This window comes from Corythoichthys intestinalis, chromosome 19, assembly GCF_030265065.1.
Source record: "Corythoichthys intestinalis isolate RoL2023-P3 chromosome 19, ASM3026506v1, whole genome shotgun sequence".
In the NCBI taxonomy this organism is placed as follows: Eukaryota; Metazoa; Chordata; class Actinopteri; order Syngnathiformes; family Syngnathidae; genus Corythoichthys; species Corythoichthys intestinalis.
Genome location: NC_080413.1, coordinates 857,366 through 876,617, shown reverse-complemented (window position 1 = coordinate 876,617; position 19,252 = coordinate 857,366). Strand labels below are relative to the sequence as shown.

Below are 19,252 nucleotides of genomic sequence, written 5' to 3'. Positions count from 1 at the left end.
TTTAATGCTCTCAAACAAAAAATACAAGTGTTATTTTTTCCCCCGATGTTTAAACATGCATTTGAGTGAGTAATATTATTATTCCTGCTTACTTCTTAATGATCTGAAGAAATTTTTTATAAAAGCGTTGAGAACAATCTTCACCGTAAAGTGAGGCGGGGCACACTGTTGATTGCTACAGCTCTCTTAGCAGCTAGGTTTACCACATGAGCAAAACATCCAATTTGGGGTCCGAATCCATTTGGGTCACGTACTGAATTAACAATATTTGCAGCATTATCTATAGTCACTGGTATGGATTTATTTGCCCCGCTTAACTTCCGTTCAGTCATGGCGGTTTTTAATACATAGATTTGGTATATGGCCTACATGTCCCATGATCACTCTAGGATCACGGAGCCAATGGCATGGGACTTGGGGGGGGGGGGACTAACGTAGCACATATAGACTGCTATTTGATGATATCTAGTGTGTGTGCGCGAGTGTTGTCGGAGGCTCGGAGCATTAAAAAAAATTAACGCCACAGAAGTCACGTCTGCTCATGACTGCACAAGACCGGCATATGACAATCGACGTTAATAAACAGGATGAGTTTGAAGTACAGCGCTGTTAATTTGCCACTCATGGTTCGTCATGTAACTCTGAGGTAGCTATCTGTGACCCACAGTCTTAACCTGTCTGTAGTTGAAGCGAGCCAAGTCAGCAACAATTTATCAGCGGACTTTGTTGTACGTTTTTGCATATTGAATTGAAGAGGGCGTATCGAACAGTTCAATATAAAACCAAATATTGTTACTAATTAACACAAATAAGCCGCAGAATTCAAAATGAAGGGGAAAAAAGTAGCGGCTAATAGTCTGAAAACTACAGTATTTTGTTATTTCAACACAAAAAGTGTTTAGATTTCATATATTGGTTTACGTTTTTTTTCTTGTTTTTTTTTTTTTTACGTGGGGACAACGGTTACTAGTACTTTAGTTCATCATAAATGAAGTTTGCAGCAATATTCAAAGTGAGACGTGTGTTGGAAAAATACTGTACGTCTTTAGATGGAGACGTGCAGCGTTGAAGGATTTTGAGCATCAAACGCATGCGGTCCTAATCTGTGAACGCCCCCCCTGCCCGCTCGATCTCTCAAGTGCACACGTTTGAAATATGAAGGATTATTTCTGCAAATCTGCTCTAGTCGCTCACGGCGGGCGCTAAAGCAGATTATCAACTGTCACACCACCTGTGATCAAGAAGCATCCTTCGTCTTCTGCCTTCAAGCTCTCTACATCTTTTTTTTCGGGGAGGTAAACATTTTCCATTCAAGAAAAAAAAAAAAAAAAAAGTACGGTAAGGCAAATTTTTAACTAAGATAATGACCAATGTATAATAATGCAGTTTTTTTTCCCTCCAAAAATGACCATGTATAGTAAGGCATTAAAAAAAAAAAAACATGGATAGTAAGGAGTTTAAAAAGACCTACAATTTTAATTGTTTGTATAGTGTTCCAAAGACAGTTCAATTTTGTGCTTATATATAAAATAAAAACATCCAGTTTATTGTTTATAAAGAAGACGTGCACGGTTGTCACAGCAAGTCTGTTGACATCACAACAATTCAGGTGGGTGGGGGGGTCAGAGGTCACACTGCACACTTTTTTGTTCCGGTTCACAACAAAAACATTCTGTTCACATTTGCGTTTGGAACAAGCCACTTTTACAGCACTCTCCAACACCGAGGGAGAAAACATTCAAGTCAAAAACTTGTTTTGAAAATCACCGTCAAACAAACTGCCCACAAATGAAAGGCCGCTGTAAAAATCCACGGATGCAGGCAAATGGCAGCGGTTAGAAAATGATTCTCTACATCGTGGTGCTTAAAAGATTGAAAGAAGAGCTACAAATAAGATTTGTTTTCATCTAAAAATCCAGCTCACTTTTGGCGCTATTTTCCAGTCTTGATATTATTCGCTGCAATAGACAACTTCATTCTGTTTCAGAGCCGTTGACGGCGACAGACTTCCGGTCCAAATGGGACATCTATCGCTGTCAAAGGCAGCCGATATGGTAAAAGTAGCACGCGGTGAGGTCGCTTGACCAAACTCGATGGGAAAATATGCCAATTTGAGACTCAATGCCAGCGCTCTCCCAGTGCAAACAGATTGGATTCAAGTCGATCCGGAACGCGTTTCCTACGTTTTGAGTGTCATAAGTGCCGTCGTGCCAAAGTTATGTGTGCTCCGTGGAAAAACAGCCAATTTGTAAAGCAACTTTGGTTCGTCGGTCACCGTCGATGGCGGCCTACATCTTCGGAAACGGGAGAAATCTCACTTTTTGAATCCGAGTCCAGAACCCGACGAAGTGGCACCGCGTACAGACGTCGGTCAGATTCGAATCTGATAGCCGTCAGTGGGCGTGCTTAGTTGCGGAGATTTGCTCTCCACGTGCGCTGGCCTGCAAAAAAAAACAAAAAACTTTCAACTTTTGGGAAGGAAGTGAACGTTCAATCGCCTCTCCCTCTCCGTCCAAATGGATTGGATGTCTATTTTCCCATGAGTTAAAAGTAATGATGCGGCCTGACTACAGATGAAACAATTACTCCAATAATTCGGGTAACTCGATTTAAAAAATTGATCGAGGAATTTTCTCCGTCTTGGGGAATCGTTTAATTTTGCCAGCTCTAAGCATGACATTTGCCCGGATTACTTTTCTGGCACAACGCGCTGACATCACGTGCGTACAGGAAGAAGATATTTGATTTCAACAATGCATGAAAATAGGCCAATAGAAAGGCATCAAGAAAAAGCAGAAAAGTGGTAGCATTTCAAACTGGACACAAGGCAAACACTGTCTCACGTACATCTACAGCGTGTCTTCAGCTCCACCGAAGGCACCTTGTTTAGTCCGAGAGTGGAGGAGCGATACTCAGGTCAAGTAAAATTAAGTTAATGTAGCGCAAATAAATAAAGATTAATGTTACTGTGCCTTGCTAACGTAACGATAGCCCTGCGAAGGGCTAGGTTTCTATTAATTATGACTACTAGTTGTTAGGCCTGTCGCGATAACAAATTTTAGTGTGCGATAATTTATCTCATAAATTATTGCAGTATGCGATATTATTGCCCCCCCCCCCTTTTTTTTTTAACCAATTTACAACAACACAGTGAGAATACAGTATATATTAAGATCAAGTACACCCATTTAAACTAGGGCTGTCAAAATTATCGCAATAACGGGCAGTAATTAATTTTTCAAATTAATCACGTTAAAATATTTGACGCAATTAATGCACATGCCCTGCTCAAAACAGATTGAAATGACAGTACAGTGTACTGGACTGTCTCAGAAAATTAGAATACACAATATTCTAATTTTTTGAGACAGTCCTGTGTGTATATATACAGGACTGTCTCAGAAAATTAGAATACACAATATTCTAATTTCCTGAGACAGTCAGGAAATTAGAATATTGTGTATTCTAATTTCCTGAGACAGTCCTGTATATATACACACAGGACTGTCTCAAAAAATTAGAATATTGTGTGAGACAGTCCTGTATATATACACAGGACTGTCTCAAAAAACTAGAATATTGTGTATTCTAATTTTCTGAGACAGTCCAGTAATCTCCGCTTGTTACTTGCTTTTTGGTGTTTGGCGCCCTCTGCTGGCGCTTGGGTCCAATTTTATGGGTTAGGTTAGGTTAGGTGTAATTATTGACATCAACAATGGCGAGCTACTAGTTTATTTTTTGATTGAAAATTTTACAAATTTTAATAAAATGAAAACATTAAGAGGGGTTTTAATTAGGAATGTCAGACGATTAGAATTTTTATCGAGTTAATTACAGCTTAAAAATTAATTAATCGCAATTCAAACCATCTATAAAATATGCCATATTTTTCTGTAAATTATTGTTGGAATGGAAAGATGAGACACAAGATGGATATATACATTCAAAATATGGTACATAAGGACTGTATTTATTTATTATAACAATAAATCAACAAGATGGCATTAACAATATTAACATTCTGTTAAAGCGATCCATGGATAGACAGACTTGTAGTTCTTAAAAGAAAAATGTTAGAACAAGTTATAGAAATTTTATATTAAAACCCCTCTTAATGTTTTTGTTTTAATAAAATTTGTAAAATTTTCAGTCAAAACATAAACTAGTAGCAGGCCATTGTTGATGTCAATAATTACTTACACAATGCTCATGGGTGCTGAAGCCTATAAAATCAGTCGCACCCAAGCGCCAGCAAAGGGCGGCAAAACTCCATAAAACACAATTAACAAGCATTTCACTGTACTGTCATTTAAATCTGTCTGAGCGGGGCATTTGCGTTAATTGCGTCAAATATTTTAACGTGATTAATTAAAAAAAATTGACGCCCGTTAACGCGATAACTTTGACAGCCCTAGTTTTAATATATCAAATTTCTATAACTTGTACTAACATTTATCTTTTAAGAACTACAAGTCTTTCTATCCATGGATCGCTAGAAGAGAATGTTAATAATGTTAATGCTATCTTGTTGATTTGTTGTTAAAATAAACAAATACAGTACTTATGTACACTATGTTGTAATTTACAGAAAAATATGGTGTATTTTATAGTTGGTTTGAATTGCGATTAATTAATTTTTAAGCTGTGATTAACTGGATTAAAAATTGTAATCGTTTGACAGCCCTAAATAAAAGCAAAAAATTCGCAGGTATTTGAAACGTCCATCTTCATCAATGGCAAGCTGTGAGTTAACGGTGTCTGAAACAAATGCTCTATGGCAGGGTCACGCATGGCGAGAGGTGCCACGTCGTCACTAATTCGGCCCCGGGCGGGCAGCTGTCGTTCCGGTCGGCTCGGGTTTCGTCGACGCGTATTAGACAGGCACGCACAAAAGGAGGTACTCACGACTTGTCTCTGCGTCGGCCAAACCGTCGCTGCGGGCTACTACCCTGCCGTCGGTGGCGGCGAGGCGACAGCGATTTTCCGCGGCTTCGCTCCTTGATGGGTGACTGAGCGCTGGACGATTTCAAGATCTAAAAATGACACCGAAAGTCAGTTGGCGCTAACATTTTATCAAGAACGCTCCCTCCCATTTCAAATGGATTGGACGTCTAGCGCCATCCATGGCAGACAATGAGATCATTTGGAAAAATAATGAAAATGTATTATACTCCTTTCTCTTTCAAAATATCACAAAAAGGAAAATATTTAGTGTTTTTTCTAACCTTTCTATTGTTTAAATAAATGGGAGAAAACCGTTTGGTTTTTTTTATTTAAAAAATAATTTGTTTCATCCATGGCAGGCGATTTATAAAACACAACTTAAGGTGTTAGATAGAGGTTGTTGTGTTTCCTTAGTTTCAGTGTTAGAAATACCAATGCATTTATACATATAGATACAAAAGGACATTTGTGGGCTATAAATGGGAAAAAGTCATCTTTGTCAAGAGTGTAACTTGTGATTGTGACCAACACAGCTGACGACTAAGCCCTCGGGTCTATTTATAACCCCAAAAAAAATGTGTGTCGGGCGGGGAGGGCGGCAACTGAGACGACGGGGCGCACCTTCATCCTCATGTCTCGGCCGTGTTTTTCCAGCTGCCGCTTGATCTCGGGCGCGGCCATCTTGGCGGCGTTCAGCACCAGGTACTTCCACTCCACGGGCTGGCACACGTGAGGGTCGTGAGGCACGTACAGGCCAATCTTCACCTGGACGGGCAGACGGAGGGAGGGATACGATCAAGCTGGATGTCTAAATGCACGGCACTTAAGTCAATGGAAACTCTTTAGGGTGCACGATATCCATTTTTTGAAACCGATATCGATAACTTCCTGCTCCTCAAAGCCGATACCTATGTGCGTTTCACTTCTGCACTGCCTGACAGCCAGCTAAGAATGAATGCACTTCCATAAACCACAAGGCTTGGTCTTTTCTTGCTTCTATGGGAAGACACTCGTCTTAATATTGTGAAAGTACAAAGGAAAAATACATATTCAATACTCAATATACAACAAACTGCACAATACACTTGTATACACAACTATTACATGTATAGCATAGCATACTAGCTTGAGCTACTAAAGCACTGGCTGGCTTCTATAACACGACTTATGAAGTTCTGTACATATGACCCTTCACCACAGAAGTAAACATATTTTGCACATCCATATGTAATAGTAAACATAAAATACTTACATATATTTCCGAGGCGGAAACGTAACAGAAAGCATTCACGACTGTCAATGCTACCGCAAGACACTGCAATGTGTAAGTGATTGAACCAAACTACTGTAACAAAAAATAGGTGCGTTGAATTATTCTGACCAGCAGGTGGGAGCAATGCCCGCAAATGGTCAACTGATTTCCCATACTAGTGTGTAAAGTGCTAAGCCAGAACAGTATATATTATCAGTCCCATTATAAATGTTATTGGATTTATCAGGATGATGTCATAATTCCTATTATCGGACCAATAATTATGGTGCACCGGTACTCTTTACCGTAATTTTCGGACTATAAGCCACTTCTTTTTTTCCCCTCATTTGGAATCCAGTGCTTATAGTGCAGTGTGGCTTTCATTTCATTCATTCATGGGTAACACGTAGACCGGGGATCGGCAACCCGTGTTTTCAGGGCCGCATGTGGCTCTTTAGCGCTGCCCTAGTGGCTCCCTGGAGCATTTCAAAAATGTTTGAAAATGGAAAAAAGATGGGGGAGGGGAATATATTTTTTTGTTTGAACATGGTTCCTGTAGGAGGACAAACATTACACAAACAATCTTTAAGAGGAAAAGAGAAAAAAAACTGAGAATAGAGGATTCAACGTTCGTTGGGCCGAATGCCAATGCGGAAGGATTTTCTGAATGTTTGCTCTGTAGCAAGAAGTTTTCAAATCACAGAGGGAGTCATTTAGAAAGACATTTGCAGGGAAGGCATACTACTTTTGCAGCCGAGTAGCCAGTAAGTGCGATTGCATTACTTCTGGAGAAATGAGAAGAGTACAAAAATAGATTTAAAAAGTGTATTGCATCTCCAAACTCCACAACTGCTGCAAGTTTTGCTGCAACCCGGGAGATAATAAAGCGTGGAAAACTGTTCACAGATGGTGACTGGTAAATGAAGGTGTCATTCATCAACATATCAGAACACCTATTTGCAGACTTCAAAAACAAAACCGAGATAATACAGAAAATCAAATACATGCTTTTTGCACTAAGACAGTGAAGGAAAGGGCCATAAAAATGGCAGGCAACTTCACCAATCACCCAATCAAGGACATTGATTCAGCGGCAGCATAATCTGTGATGAGTCTTGTGATGTGATCGCTTTTATGCAGGTACGTGAATTCCGATTATACTCTTCTTTTCAAAAAGGTGCCGTTTTATTTTTTATAAATGCAGGCTGCATTTCGTTGCACTGTGTTTGTTGCCAGAAAAGGGGCACGTTGTGCACATTCTATTTTGTTGTTGTTTTCGAATCTTCAAAATACAAATGACATCAAGATTTCTTTATTGCATTTCTATAATTTTATCAAAGCAATTACACATAATTCATTTATGAAGTTAAACTTGAGGCAGTATCAGACAACAACAAGTAGTCACGTGGTGCAACATGTGTTGCATTCATTATAATTAATATTTTATAAGGTTTTTAATTTTTTGCAGCTCCAGACATGTTTAATTTTTTTAAAATTTTTTTTTATATATTTTGGCCGAATATGCCTCTTTCAACATTTTGGGTTGCCGACCCCTGACTTAAGACCATCATAATTATGACATGACACCATCATGGGTATTAGTGAATAGATATGACAAAGATGTCATTAATTGTCATCCGGCAAATTATATCACTAACTCCCATTTATGTCCAGCTCGGATCTTTTATATCCATTCAAAAGTGAGATCATTTGTCTGATGACACAAAATGATATCTGTTATAACTTTAAGCATTGATTAATGCTCGTGGCAGTGTCATGTGATATTTATGATGTTCTTATGACAGTTATATGGCACCACTGTCAAATAAAATGTTACCAAATACCATTACTAGCATTTAATGAAACTGGAACAGTAACTGAAGAAATCATGAGTACAGAACATGAATTCTGATTGTCATTTATAGAGGTAGAGGAAATCTTTGGGCACCTCACAGTTCGATTACGATTCAATTATGAATCGATTATTGACGCACCCCCCCGAGCTATTAGCTGCTTGTAAGGTTTCGTACATTAGTTACAAAAGTTGTACAAAAATCCTCTCAGGCTTAAATAAACGACTTTCAGTATCAAGTTAACAGTTCAAAACATTAAATAAAATACTCAAGTCCCCATTCTGTATCAGCAGCTTTAAACTACATCCAATTAATACAATGTTGTGAATTAACCGTTAAAGTTGGTAAAATTGCTCCCGTTATTCCATAATTTCCCTTCTGTCTACTTTCGACGTGTCAAAGTTCAAGATTCAAGTCAAGATTTTGCCAATTTAGGAGTATTTTAGATAAAAAAATTAATTAGGTTTGCTTGGAAGGTTCGCTACAACAGCCTTCCAGGAAAGTCTACTGCTTTAAGATGGCGGCTGTTTACTCACTAACTAGTTTTCTATACATGTGCTGCTAACGCCGCCAAGTCTGTAATTTCGCATCGAGATCTTTATACATGCAATATCTACCGTAGCATTAGGTGGGGTAGTTTGTAGCGGCTGTCGGCAGCAGTCAGGTATTATTGTTTTTTATCTAGCGGCATGAGTTGAGCCATAGGTCTTATGATGCCACTGTCAAATAAAGTGTTACTGGTTAATCTCTTTTGGTGGAAATTCCCCATAATACAGTGAGGACAGCTGCAGCTTCGTCTGAAAATTCCTGTAAATGAGAAGCGATTGTGTTAAATGTGTGACATTTTGGGACAAAGCAGCCTCCATGCTTTTTTTTTTTTTCTTTTAACAAGAGATGCTTTGTGGTCTCTAATTGTATCATATATCAAATCATATGTATTTTGAAAATTGTGTATTTTATTGATGTATGTTCTGCACTCAAAGGTGCATCAGAGTTTAAGGTATGCCTGCAATGAATGGCCTATTTTAAAACTTTTCATATATAGGGCACACTACATTATAAGGTGCAGTAGAAGTAGCAGTGGTTTGGTTACACATCTACTTGCCTGAGCTGCGCATAAAGGAAACGTCATGCCATGATTAACTAATATTGATCCATTTATAAGGCACATTGGATTATAAGGCGTACTTTTGAGGATATTAGAATAACTTTATTTCTGAAACCTTATGTAATTTGTTTTGGATTAATATATAAATATATATTCTATTAACTATCTACATGGGTTTTAATTTCTTGTTTTGGATTAATAGATATATATTCTATTAACTATCTACATGGGTTTTAATGTCTTATTTTGAGAAATGGTAAAAAAGAAAACATGAGTTAGGTCGCCCCTCCCGGTGGAAATCGATTGGACATCTCGCGCCGTCAAATGGCGCTGAAAGATGAGCATTCGCAGCAAAGTTTTAAAAAATCAGGAGGTCAACTGGACCTACCTTGTTGAGGCTGTGCTGGTATCGCTTGTAAGAGCTCTCAAAGTCGGCCACCAGCTCGCCCAGCGTGCGGTGGCCCAGCGGCTTGTCCATCAGGTCGGCGCGCCGGCTCATGCCCAGGGAACCGTAGCGTCCGTTCCAGTAGACGCCCAGGACCACGTGGTGGAAGCAGTGGCCTGAGAATTGCGTCTTGAAGCTGATGGGGAAACGCTCCAGCGACGTCAGCCCGTTGGTTAGGTAGCTGCCGCCCATGCTAAGGAATCCCTGCTAACTCTTTACTGCGGCCCTTTTTTGTCTGATTTTCGAACTTGTGAGAAGATACCTGCATTGAATGCTTGAGTGCCATTGACGGCGCCAGACGTCAAAATGGACTGGATGTCTAGCGCCGTCAACGACAGCCAGTGAGTTTAAATAAAGGAAAAGGTGTTTTTCTTCCTTCTTTTCGGTTTGAAATATTTTTTTAAAAAATAATCAAAATGGATTTGGCATCTATGGCAGTTTTCATATTTTGTTATTGTTATTAAAAAGAAAAACAGTACTTTTATATATATTTTTTTCGACGTAAAAAAAAAAAAAATCAAATAAAAAGGTAAATGTTTTGAGCGCGGCCAGGCCTTCCACATATAAAATGTCAGATGTCTCTCCGCCAAAGTATTTCCGGGGAAAAAAAAGAAGTAACAGTATCTTTCAGTTGCTTATTTATAGCCAGTCCTATTATATGTAAAGTATTCACAGGGTATGTGCTGTGGTAGTTAGTAAGGGGGGGAAAATGTACTGCCAGTCCCTTCCTAATCCAAATAGATTGGACGTCAAGCACAGTCAATGGCAGCCAAGGAATTCATTTTTTAAATAAAATTTAAACCGTTTTGACAATAGGAAAATTGTTGATGTTTGCTTCGTTTAAGAACTCTCAAATTAACACACACCGTAAGTTATTTACAAACACTGCTTATATTTACAGCAAATCTGCTTCGTCCAATGCAGTCAATAAGTTAAAAGACTAAAAGAACAAACATAGTCGAGCAGTACAGTGTTCGACAGAGACTCACCAACCTCAGGGAATGCTAAAAAACGATTAGGTTTGTTTTCACCGCCACGTTGGAACTCTCGCGCGTTTATATGATCACGTTTGTTCGATTGACGTCATATATTGAATGGCGTCGCTGTTCATTTCGTTTTTGTAGCGAACGTCTAAAGATAGGAAGACTACAAAACAACGTGTCGTGGCTGCTGAATGGCTAGCTTATGATCAAACCTCCAGGGAGGAAGTCAACTCGTCACAGGACAGTCACACGGCAGCCGTTAGCCAACGTCTATTCGCGTAGAAGATCCTTTGTAAACAGAAGCGAGAAATAAAAAGCATGGTGTATACAAATTAAGGCTATTCACACACAACGCATCATCTGGCCTCATAGCTCAGTGGTTAGAGCACTGGTCTTGTAAACCAGGGGTCGCGAGTTCAATTCTCGCTGGGGCCTGCGCTTGAATTTTTTTTCTTTTTACAATTTAAACAACTATAAAAATAACCGCAAATAGTCTGAAAGACTCTGAAAATAACCGCTAAAGTATGAAAGATTATTTATTAACTAACTCATGGGCTACCATTGAAGGTATGTTGTGTCCAATCACCCTTCTGCTTACCTTCAATACACGTCCGTTGGGAGGGTTGGCAGTCGTTCTTTCGCTGACAGCCTACCACTTCAAGCAGATTGAGCTTTACTACTGTAGTACTCATTTAAACTAGCAGCAGGATGATTGGACGCCACACATCTATCATTTTAATGGAAGAACTCATCTCACATGAAAGCTCGTGCGTTGAAATGAAAAATATATCTATTTATAAAACTATAACGGCAGGCCATTCCAAGGAAAACTTTTGGGGAAAAACAAAGTGTCGCTAGCGGCCAACTTTAAAGGGACTCTTGTTCCTAGGCAACGAAAAAAGGATACATTCCCAGGATGACAGCTTCCAGACATTTGATGGGCAGCGACTCCCGTACCATCTCGCGCGCTGTCTCCATCAACCTGAAAAGAGTTCAAGTGCCCCCAGTTGGCATCCATTTTGACGTTTGGAGTTTTTTTTTTTTTCCCCCCATTCAATTAATTTAAAACAAGCAGGCGAACAGTACTCAATGTTGGGTGGCGATAAAAGGAAAACAACAATGAGGACAGCCAACGTTCCAAAACGGATGTCGCACAGTGTGACACGTGCGCCATGAACAATGATAGGAAATGTGACTAACCCAAAAAGAGGCCGGTTCTTCTTAATCTCAAAGAACTGAGTGCCCGTGTGGTTGTATCTGGCCGCAGTTAAGAAGCTTTTCCACTCTTGCGGCATCACTCGCATTTGTCGCCACCAACAAAAAAAAAAAAGGATACTGCAGAGCCTTCATAAAATTCTGGACCACCACCAGCCAGTCCGGCACGGACATCGCGGGCTTGAAATTGGGCAGCGGCGGGACATGATGCTGCCCAAGGATAGGGAACAGAACACACATCACATTTGGCTTTGAGTTGAAATTTATTGGTTTCCTTCTTTTACTAACTACCACAACACATACTCTGTGGCCTAGTCTGGCAGTCAACTAGTCTAGTTCATGACCACTTTTGAAAAGATGTCTGCCGGAAACCCCGAAAGGGGTCAATAGTCCTCAATCCGTAGCACAAACAGGAAGCGCCGTTGGACGGAGACAGAGAGACGTGGTGTGCGACCCCATTAAAAGTCCAGTTGGCCACAGAGATTATCCTGTGCCCAGATTGTATTGAAGGGATTATTTGCTTTGTGTCATTCAGGCCACCGCCACAAAGCACATCATTTACAGGATGAGGAGTCATATTTGCTCCGTATGTATTCATACAATATCGCATTGACTTCATAATGTATTGACAGGACACGGGGAGCGAGGCAGTCAAAGCTGACCGAGAGGAATCACAGACAAAGAGCTTTTTTCGTTGAAAATTCTTGTGAATAAATGCTTAAATCCCTTAATTCTTTATAGATATGGACGTAAAACTGTCTTGATTCTTGGTTAAAAGCAAAAAAAACATGCAGTTAGCATTTATTTTACGTGAATATGTCGAAGTACAATGCTAGTCTTGTTAGTGAATAGGTAGCGGCCGCCTGATGTAAACAGAGCTTTTCTGGTGAAAATTCTTGTGAATAAATGCTTAAATCCCTGAATTCTTTATAGAAATGGACGTAAAATAGTCTTGATTCTTGGCTAAAAGCAAAAAAAATAAAAAAATAAAATGCAGTTAGCATTTATTTTACGTAAATATGTCGAAGTACAATGCTAGTCTTGTTAGTGAATAGGTAGCTGCCGCCTGATGTAAAAAGAGCTTTTCTGGTGAAAATTCTTGTGAATAAATGCTTAAATCCCTGAATTCTTTGTAGATATGGACATAAAACAGTCTTGTTTCTTGGTTAAGAGCAAACAAAAACGTGCAGTTAGCGTTTATTCACGTAAATATGTCAAAGTACGATGCTTGTCTCTCACTCAATGAGGTGGCCGCCTTATGTAAACCGAGCTTTTCCGGTGAAAATTCTTGTGAATAAATGCTTAAATCCCTGAATTCTTTATAGATATGGACGTAAAATAGTCTTGATTCTTGGCTAAAAGCAAAAAAATATATATATATATATATATATTTTACGTAAATATGTCGAAGTACAATTCCAGTCTGTAAGTAAATGTAGCTAACAGCTGCCTGATGTAAACAGAGCTTTTCCGGAGGAAATTCTTGTGAATAAATGCGTAAATCCCTGAATTATTTATAGATATGGACACAAAAGAGTCTTGATTTTTGGTTAAAAGCAAAAAAAAAAAGTTAGCATTTATTTTACGTTAATATGTCGAAGTAAGATGCTAGTCTTTGTTGTGATAAGGGGGCTGCCACAATGGCTTTTTCCGTTGAAAATTCTTGTGAATAAATGCTTAAATCCCTGAATTCTTTATAGATATGGACGTAAAGGAGTCTTGATTCTTGGCTAAAAGCAAAAAAAATGAGCAGTTTGCATTTACTTTACGTAAATATGTCGAAGAATGATGCTAGTCCGCAGCGGTTAATTTTTCCCATTGATTTTTATCCACAATGTGTCAAAATGCATGCATGGTACGAAAAATATAATAATGATCTTGAATCCTCGAACAAATCACTCCTGAGACAATCCTTCCTGTTTGTATGCGGTACAACTTTCGTACTTTTTCCAATCCTAAATCAGGAGTTGGATCATTGCATTTGTTGACTCTGCGACCGACTGCGAATAACTAAAGCAGACTGTAGGGCGGCTCCCAACTTGAAGGCGTTGCGCAGTGAAGGTGGAATCTGACCTGTCAATCATTATGAAGTCTATGGATATCGTTTCTTTTTTTAACTTATTCACTGCCAGTCCAGGTCACCTGTTGTAGTAGTTAGTAAAAGGAAAATGATATTGAAAACACCCAGTGAAGCCATAAAAATACATAATTTGTGTTGCAATTATTGTGCATACAATTAACATTTATGCTTTCCTTAGTATTGTTAGATAGGATTACTTGTGTCTAGTCAGCATTTCCTTTGTCCTGGGCCATGCAGTATATGTATTTTATTCTATGTTGCTTTCCTGCCACTCCCATCCTATTGTTTTCTTCTGAATGAAGAGAGTTGCCGTTACAGTAACTGGGGGAGCAGCTAGCAACCTCCAAAAAAGCTACATTGACTTCTTGCGTTTTCTTTTGAGCCAAGCTAGGTGTACATAGACCTAGTTTGAAATCTAACAATTTGAAAAAACTAATTGAAAAATCTTACATTAAGAAAAAAAAAACATAAGATTTTTTTAAACACTAAAAAAGAAATTGAAAATGTACTGATAAAAAATATAGAAACATTTTTGACAGCAAAAAAAAAAAAAAATGTTTCCCTACTAAAACTTTTTTAGCTATATTTTTCAATGTAATTTTCTCTATATATATATATTTTTTGAATTATTATTTTAATGTACAGGTAGTCCCCGGGTTACGACGTACCAGATTTATGTCATTTTGACTTTATGACATGTGTCTCGTCCAGTTTTTTCTCCAGTCTCTTTTTTTTTTTTTTTTAATTCACGTAACAGTGTCTTATCCGTCACCTCTCAGCGTTGATGGTAAGTACAGTACACTATTTGTCATTTAATTTTTTCATTTATAAGGTCGAATCCTTATCTAAATGGTTGATATCTACAGTAATTGCTATGCATATTTGGCATTTCATTTTTCTTCAGTATACTGTATGTATGTGCGGTCTGCTTTCCTTTGTTGCACTCGAACATGTTTGACGTCACACCAGCGCTTTTTCTGTTGGAAGTGGGTGTGAACACCAGTCAAGAAGATAGAGAAACAGTAAATGGCGCAGGCTTGGTGATGCCCCTCCACTCCACTCCTTAGCTCGCTATTAGCCCGCTAGCTTATTAAGCAGTGTCCGTTTTCACCACTGGACTGGTGCCACTGATAGCTGTCGTTTTCCTTGTTGAATTGGCCAAGATTTGGACCTTATTTCCCACTGTATTATTGTGCAGCCATTGAGGTACGTGTTTGTCAACAAATACACTGCTGGCCAAAAGTATTGACTGACCCCTGCAATTCTGTCAGATAATGCTCAATTTCTCCCAGGAAATGATTGCATTTACAAATGCTTTGGTAGTAATATCTTCATTTATTTTGCTTGCAATGAAAAACACTAAACAGAATGGGAAACAAAATTAAATCATCATTTTAAACAAAACTCCAAAGCACAGCCTAATACTTGGTAGCACAACCTTTAGACAAAATAACTGAACAACCGCTTCCGGTTATCCATCAATGAGTTTCTTACAGTGCTCTGCTGGAATTTTAGACCATTCTTCTTTGGCCAACTGCTCCAGGTCTCTGAGATGTAAAGATCTCTCCACAGGTGTTCTATGGGATTCAGGTCTGGACTCATTGCTGGCCTGTCTCCTGTGCTTTCTCTCAAACCATTTTCTAGTCTGTTTTAGGTCATTGTCCTGCTGGAAGACCCATGACCTCTGAGGGAGACCCAGCTTCCTCACACTGGGTCCTACATTATGCTGCAAAATTTGTTGGTAGTCTTCAAACGTCATAGCAGTCAGTCCAGTGCCAGAGGCAGCAAAGCAACCCCAAAACATCAGGGATCCTCTGCCATGTTTGACAGTGGGGACCGTATATTTTTCTTTGAAGCCCTCGTTTTTTTCCCTTATAAACTCTATGTTGATGCCTTTTTTTCGACCAGAGATTTTTGGCTTTCTCTTGTAAGTTTTGGCAAACTCCAGCCTGGCTTTTTTATGTCTCTGGGTCAGAAGTGGGGTCTTCCTGGGTATAGAGTCCCTTTTCATTCAGACGCCGACGGATAGTACGGCTTGACACTGTTGTACCCTCGCACTGCGGGACATCTTGAACTTATTTGTTAGTCGAGGTTCTTTATCCACCATCCGGACAATCTTTCGTTGAAATCTCCCGTCAATTTTTCTTTTCCATCCACATCTAACAAGGTTAGCCACAGCGCCGTGAGCTTTACACTTATTGATGACACTGTGCACAGTAGACAAAGGAGCATTCAGGTCTCTGGAGATGGACTTGTAGCCTTGAGATTGCCCATGCTTCCTCACAATTTTGCTTTTCAAGTCCTCAGACAGTTCTTTGGTCTTCTTTCTTCTCTCCATGCTCAATGTGGTACACATAAGGACACGGGACAAAGGTTGAGTCAACTTGAATGATTTTTAAAAGGGTGCCAATAGTTTTGTCCGCCCCATTATTGGAATTTTGTGTAAAATGATAATGATTTAATTTTTTTCCTCATTCTCTTTTGTTTTTTCATTGCAAGCAAAATAATGAAGATATTACTACCAAAGCATTTGTGATTGCAATCATTTTCTGGGAGAAATTGAGAATGATCTGACAGAATTGCAGGGGTGCCAATACTTTTGGCCAGCAGTGTATGTCTCTACTAATTTACTTTATAGCATTATTGTACGCTCTTGGTCAATATTGTTTTTATGTCATTGTTGGATTTTATTTTCTAATAGTGTGTTCATAGTTTGACGGAGACAAACTCTTAAATGTCAGTTGTAAGAAGAATAATGGTGTGATCAGTGTTACCAGCGGGAAGTAATATCTACCGATCCATCTATCTATCTTATGGTTTACTTCATTTTATTAATATGACATATGATACATGTTTTTGGATAGTTGGGTATACAGGTGTACTTAAAGGGTTAATTCTGATTTAGGCGGAAATTAGGGTTACTCTGCAGTTCGTAACCCGGGGACTATCTGTACTTATGTATTCCTCCAATGCTTTTTGGATATTTGTTAAATGTCAATTCAGGCATGAAGGTGGTAAATGTACCGGTAAATATTTCTTGTTAGTGAATGAGAAGATTTATGAGTAGGCCCATCTTAGCGAGCTGACCTTGGGCAGGTAGGCGGCATTACGTATCCCGTCCACCATCTCCTGTCCGCCGGGGTGGACGGCAGCCACGTGGGCCCACATCCTCTCCCAGGTGTCTGCCTGGATGGGGAAGCCGGCACGGTTGACGTAAAGGAGCAGGCCTCCGTCCTTGTGCTCTTCCTCTTCCTCCCGGCGGTCGGGACTGCTGCTACCGCCGCCTTCGCTGGACTCCTCCCGGGCGGCCCGCCGGAGAAGGCAGTGGGCGCTGGAGCTTTTGGAGCGTCCTTTCCGGCTCAGCTTGGACGCCCGGCTCGGGGAGTCGGGGCCGGTCATCGCCGGCCAGGCGGGCGGACGGTCCCGCTAGCTACCTACGGGGTGACGGCATGCTCGCTGGGACCGACCTAGCCAGGATGACAATGAAAAGTCATAATCATCACAAAAATTCTTGTTTTTAAGTAAATATTTCTTTAGTTTAATCCAAACAATTTAACTTATTTATCAATATAACCTTAAAAATTGTGTAAAACTACTATTTGAGGTTAATAAAAAATATGCTCACTACAACAACACATTTTTTGAGTAGATTTTTGTTTTTTTTTTAATTAAATGCATTTAGCTACTATAAATGCAGTACCCGATGTATGGCTTGGCAGTGAATAAATTATGCCCCTGAGGAAGTGAAAATTCTCACTATTGGCTGTCATTGACGGCGATAGACGTCCAACCCAATTTGACCAGAGGGCTAGCACAGCCAAACTGGACTGGACGTCTATCGCCGTCAAAACATTAAAAACGTTGAGATCTTGCAATCTATGTAGTTATCGGGCTTTTGAGTCATCAAATCTGAAATCTGATCATTTGCCATGGTTTCGAAGTCATGAAACCATACCGATTTGGACCCCTCCGACCAAGTTTAAAGACGAGGAAAACGTCTAAAAATAGAGTCAGGGGACAAGCGTTCTGACACGCCACCGTAACGATGACGTCAAAAGTCAACCATACGTCTACGTCTGTCCACTCAACTCTGATAAAAAGTTACTTCTGCCTTTCTTCGTAAGGAGAGCAAAAAAATCGTAGCATGACTTCAAAAACGATGAACATTTCTTCTTTTGAGAATAAATACTTGAAACTTGCTCAACCTACCGCTTCGTCACGAAAAACACGTTAAAAAGATGATCGTTTCCATCATGACATGCTCATTTAAAGTGTTGTCAAAGAAAAGATCATTTGAAAATGGAGAAAACAGTTGTTTTTCTCGTTTATAAGCCTCTGCAACTTCATCTCTTGTTGTCAAACTCGCGCTAAAACCGCCGTTCTCACCGGAAAAGCCAAGCTAGATGCTGTAGGAGTAACAGTATCGTAGCTGACAAATAACCAACGACTTGTCGAAGACAACCGTAATGCCAATTTAAAGACTGAGAAGACTAGTAACAAATATTTAGTCACATTACAAAAATGTGTCGTTGCGAGAAAACAAAGTTTGCACCTGTGTGTTGATTTAACTTTGAAAATCTCAGCTGGAAATTCTTTTTTGCCTTGAGTACCTGGCTCGTCTTGACTCGCCTCTTTTTTCCCCGTTGTTCCCTTCCCGCCAAACGTTGCAAAAGAGCTTTTGTGAGCCTTCCGGCGGCCTATCCGCTTCTCGCTGCCGGCTATTCGGTTCGCAAACCCGGCGTCAAGTTGCCGTAGGTCCCGCTTGCTCACATGATTAGCAACCAGCGCCAGGGAGGAGAGGAGAAGAAACGATGCGACTGTTGCTGACTCCGAGTAGCTATCTTGTGGCGCTGGCTGTCTTCCAATTGGTCACGCCAACAATAAGGGGCGGGACAAAAGAAACCCGTCTTTCTGATTGGTTATTCCGGAGGCGTTAGGCGTGTTCTATCGGCAACGGATATAAATGATACTGTTGTTGCGCCGAGTCACAACTGTTGATTTAAATCCTTTTTCATATATTTTTACAAAAAAAAAAACAACAACTACACAAGGGAAATTTTACATGTTTCAATTACTGAAAGTATGAATGGACGTGCATGAAAATTTATTTATTTACCTATTTATTTTTTGCAAAACCACAGCTTTTCTTACACCCTCATTGGTAAGGGTTGCAGCGCCCTCTGCTGGATGTCGAGTTCATTGACTCACGGTACCGTCGCTGAAGAACGCTTCATTACCATAGTAAGCAATTATTGGAATATTCAATTGTAGGTAATGTACGGAACTTTTAATGTTAATTTAAAATACCTTTTAAATTGACGTGCATAGGTGCGTGTTCGATGCACGTCAAGGCGCGTTCCCGCGGCAGCAGC

The 19,252-nt window shown here is 39.7% G+C and overlaps 1 protein-coding gene and 1 non-coding gene across 5 annotated transcripts; one reads left to right on the top strand and one right to left on the bottom strand.

The window, feature by feature from the left end:
• Positions 1-1,453: 1,453 nt before the first annotated feature.
• vash2 (vasohibin 2) lies at positions 1,454-18,709 on the bottom strand. Of its 4 annotated transcripts, none has more exons than XM_057823647.1 (9): positions 18,433-18,709; positions 16,968-17,347; positions 11,922-12,010; positions 11,786-11,842; positions 11,493-11,567; positions 9,546-9,783; positions 5,566-5,709; positions 4,906-5,033; positions 1,454-2,441 (listed from the first exon to the last, which is right to left on the bottom strand). In XM_057823647.1, the coding sequence occupies exons 2-9, from the start codon at positions 17,277-17,279 to the stop codon at positions 2,372-2,374; spliced, it is 1,113 nt and encodes a 370-aa protein (XP_057679630.1). In that variant the 5' UTR covers positions 17,280-17,347; positions 18,433-18,709; the 3' UTR covers positions 1,454-2,371. The 4 variants fall into 4 exon arrangements, with proteins under 4 accessions (XP_057679630.1, XP_057679631.1, XP_057679632.1 ...); XM_057823648.1 differs by having other exon boundaries at positions 18,491-18,709; XM_057823649.1 differs by having other exon boundaries at positions 18,510-18,709.
• Positions 10,948-11,020, top strand: trnat-ugu (transfer RNA threonine (anticodon UGU)). Its single transcript has one exon. It is a non-coding gene; the product is annotated as a tRNA-Thr (tRNA).
• Positions 18,710-19,252: the final 543 nt, after the last annotated feature.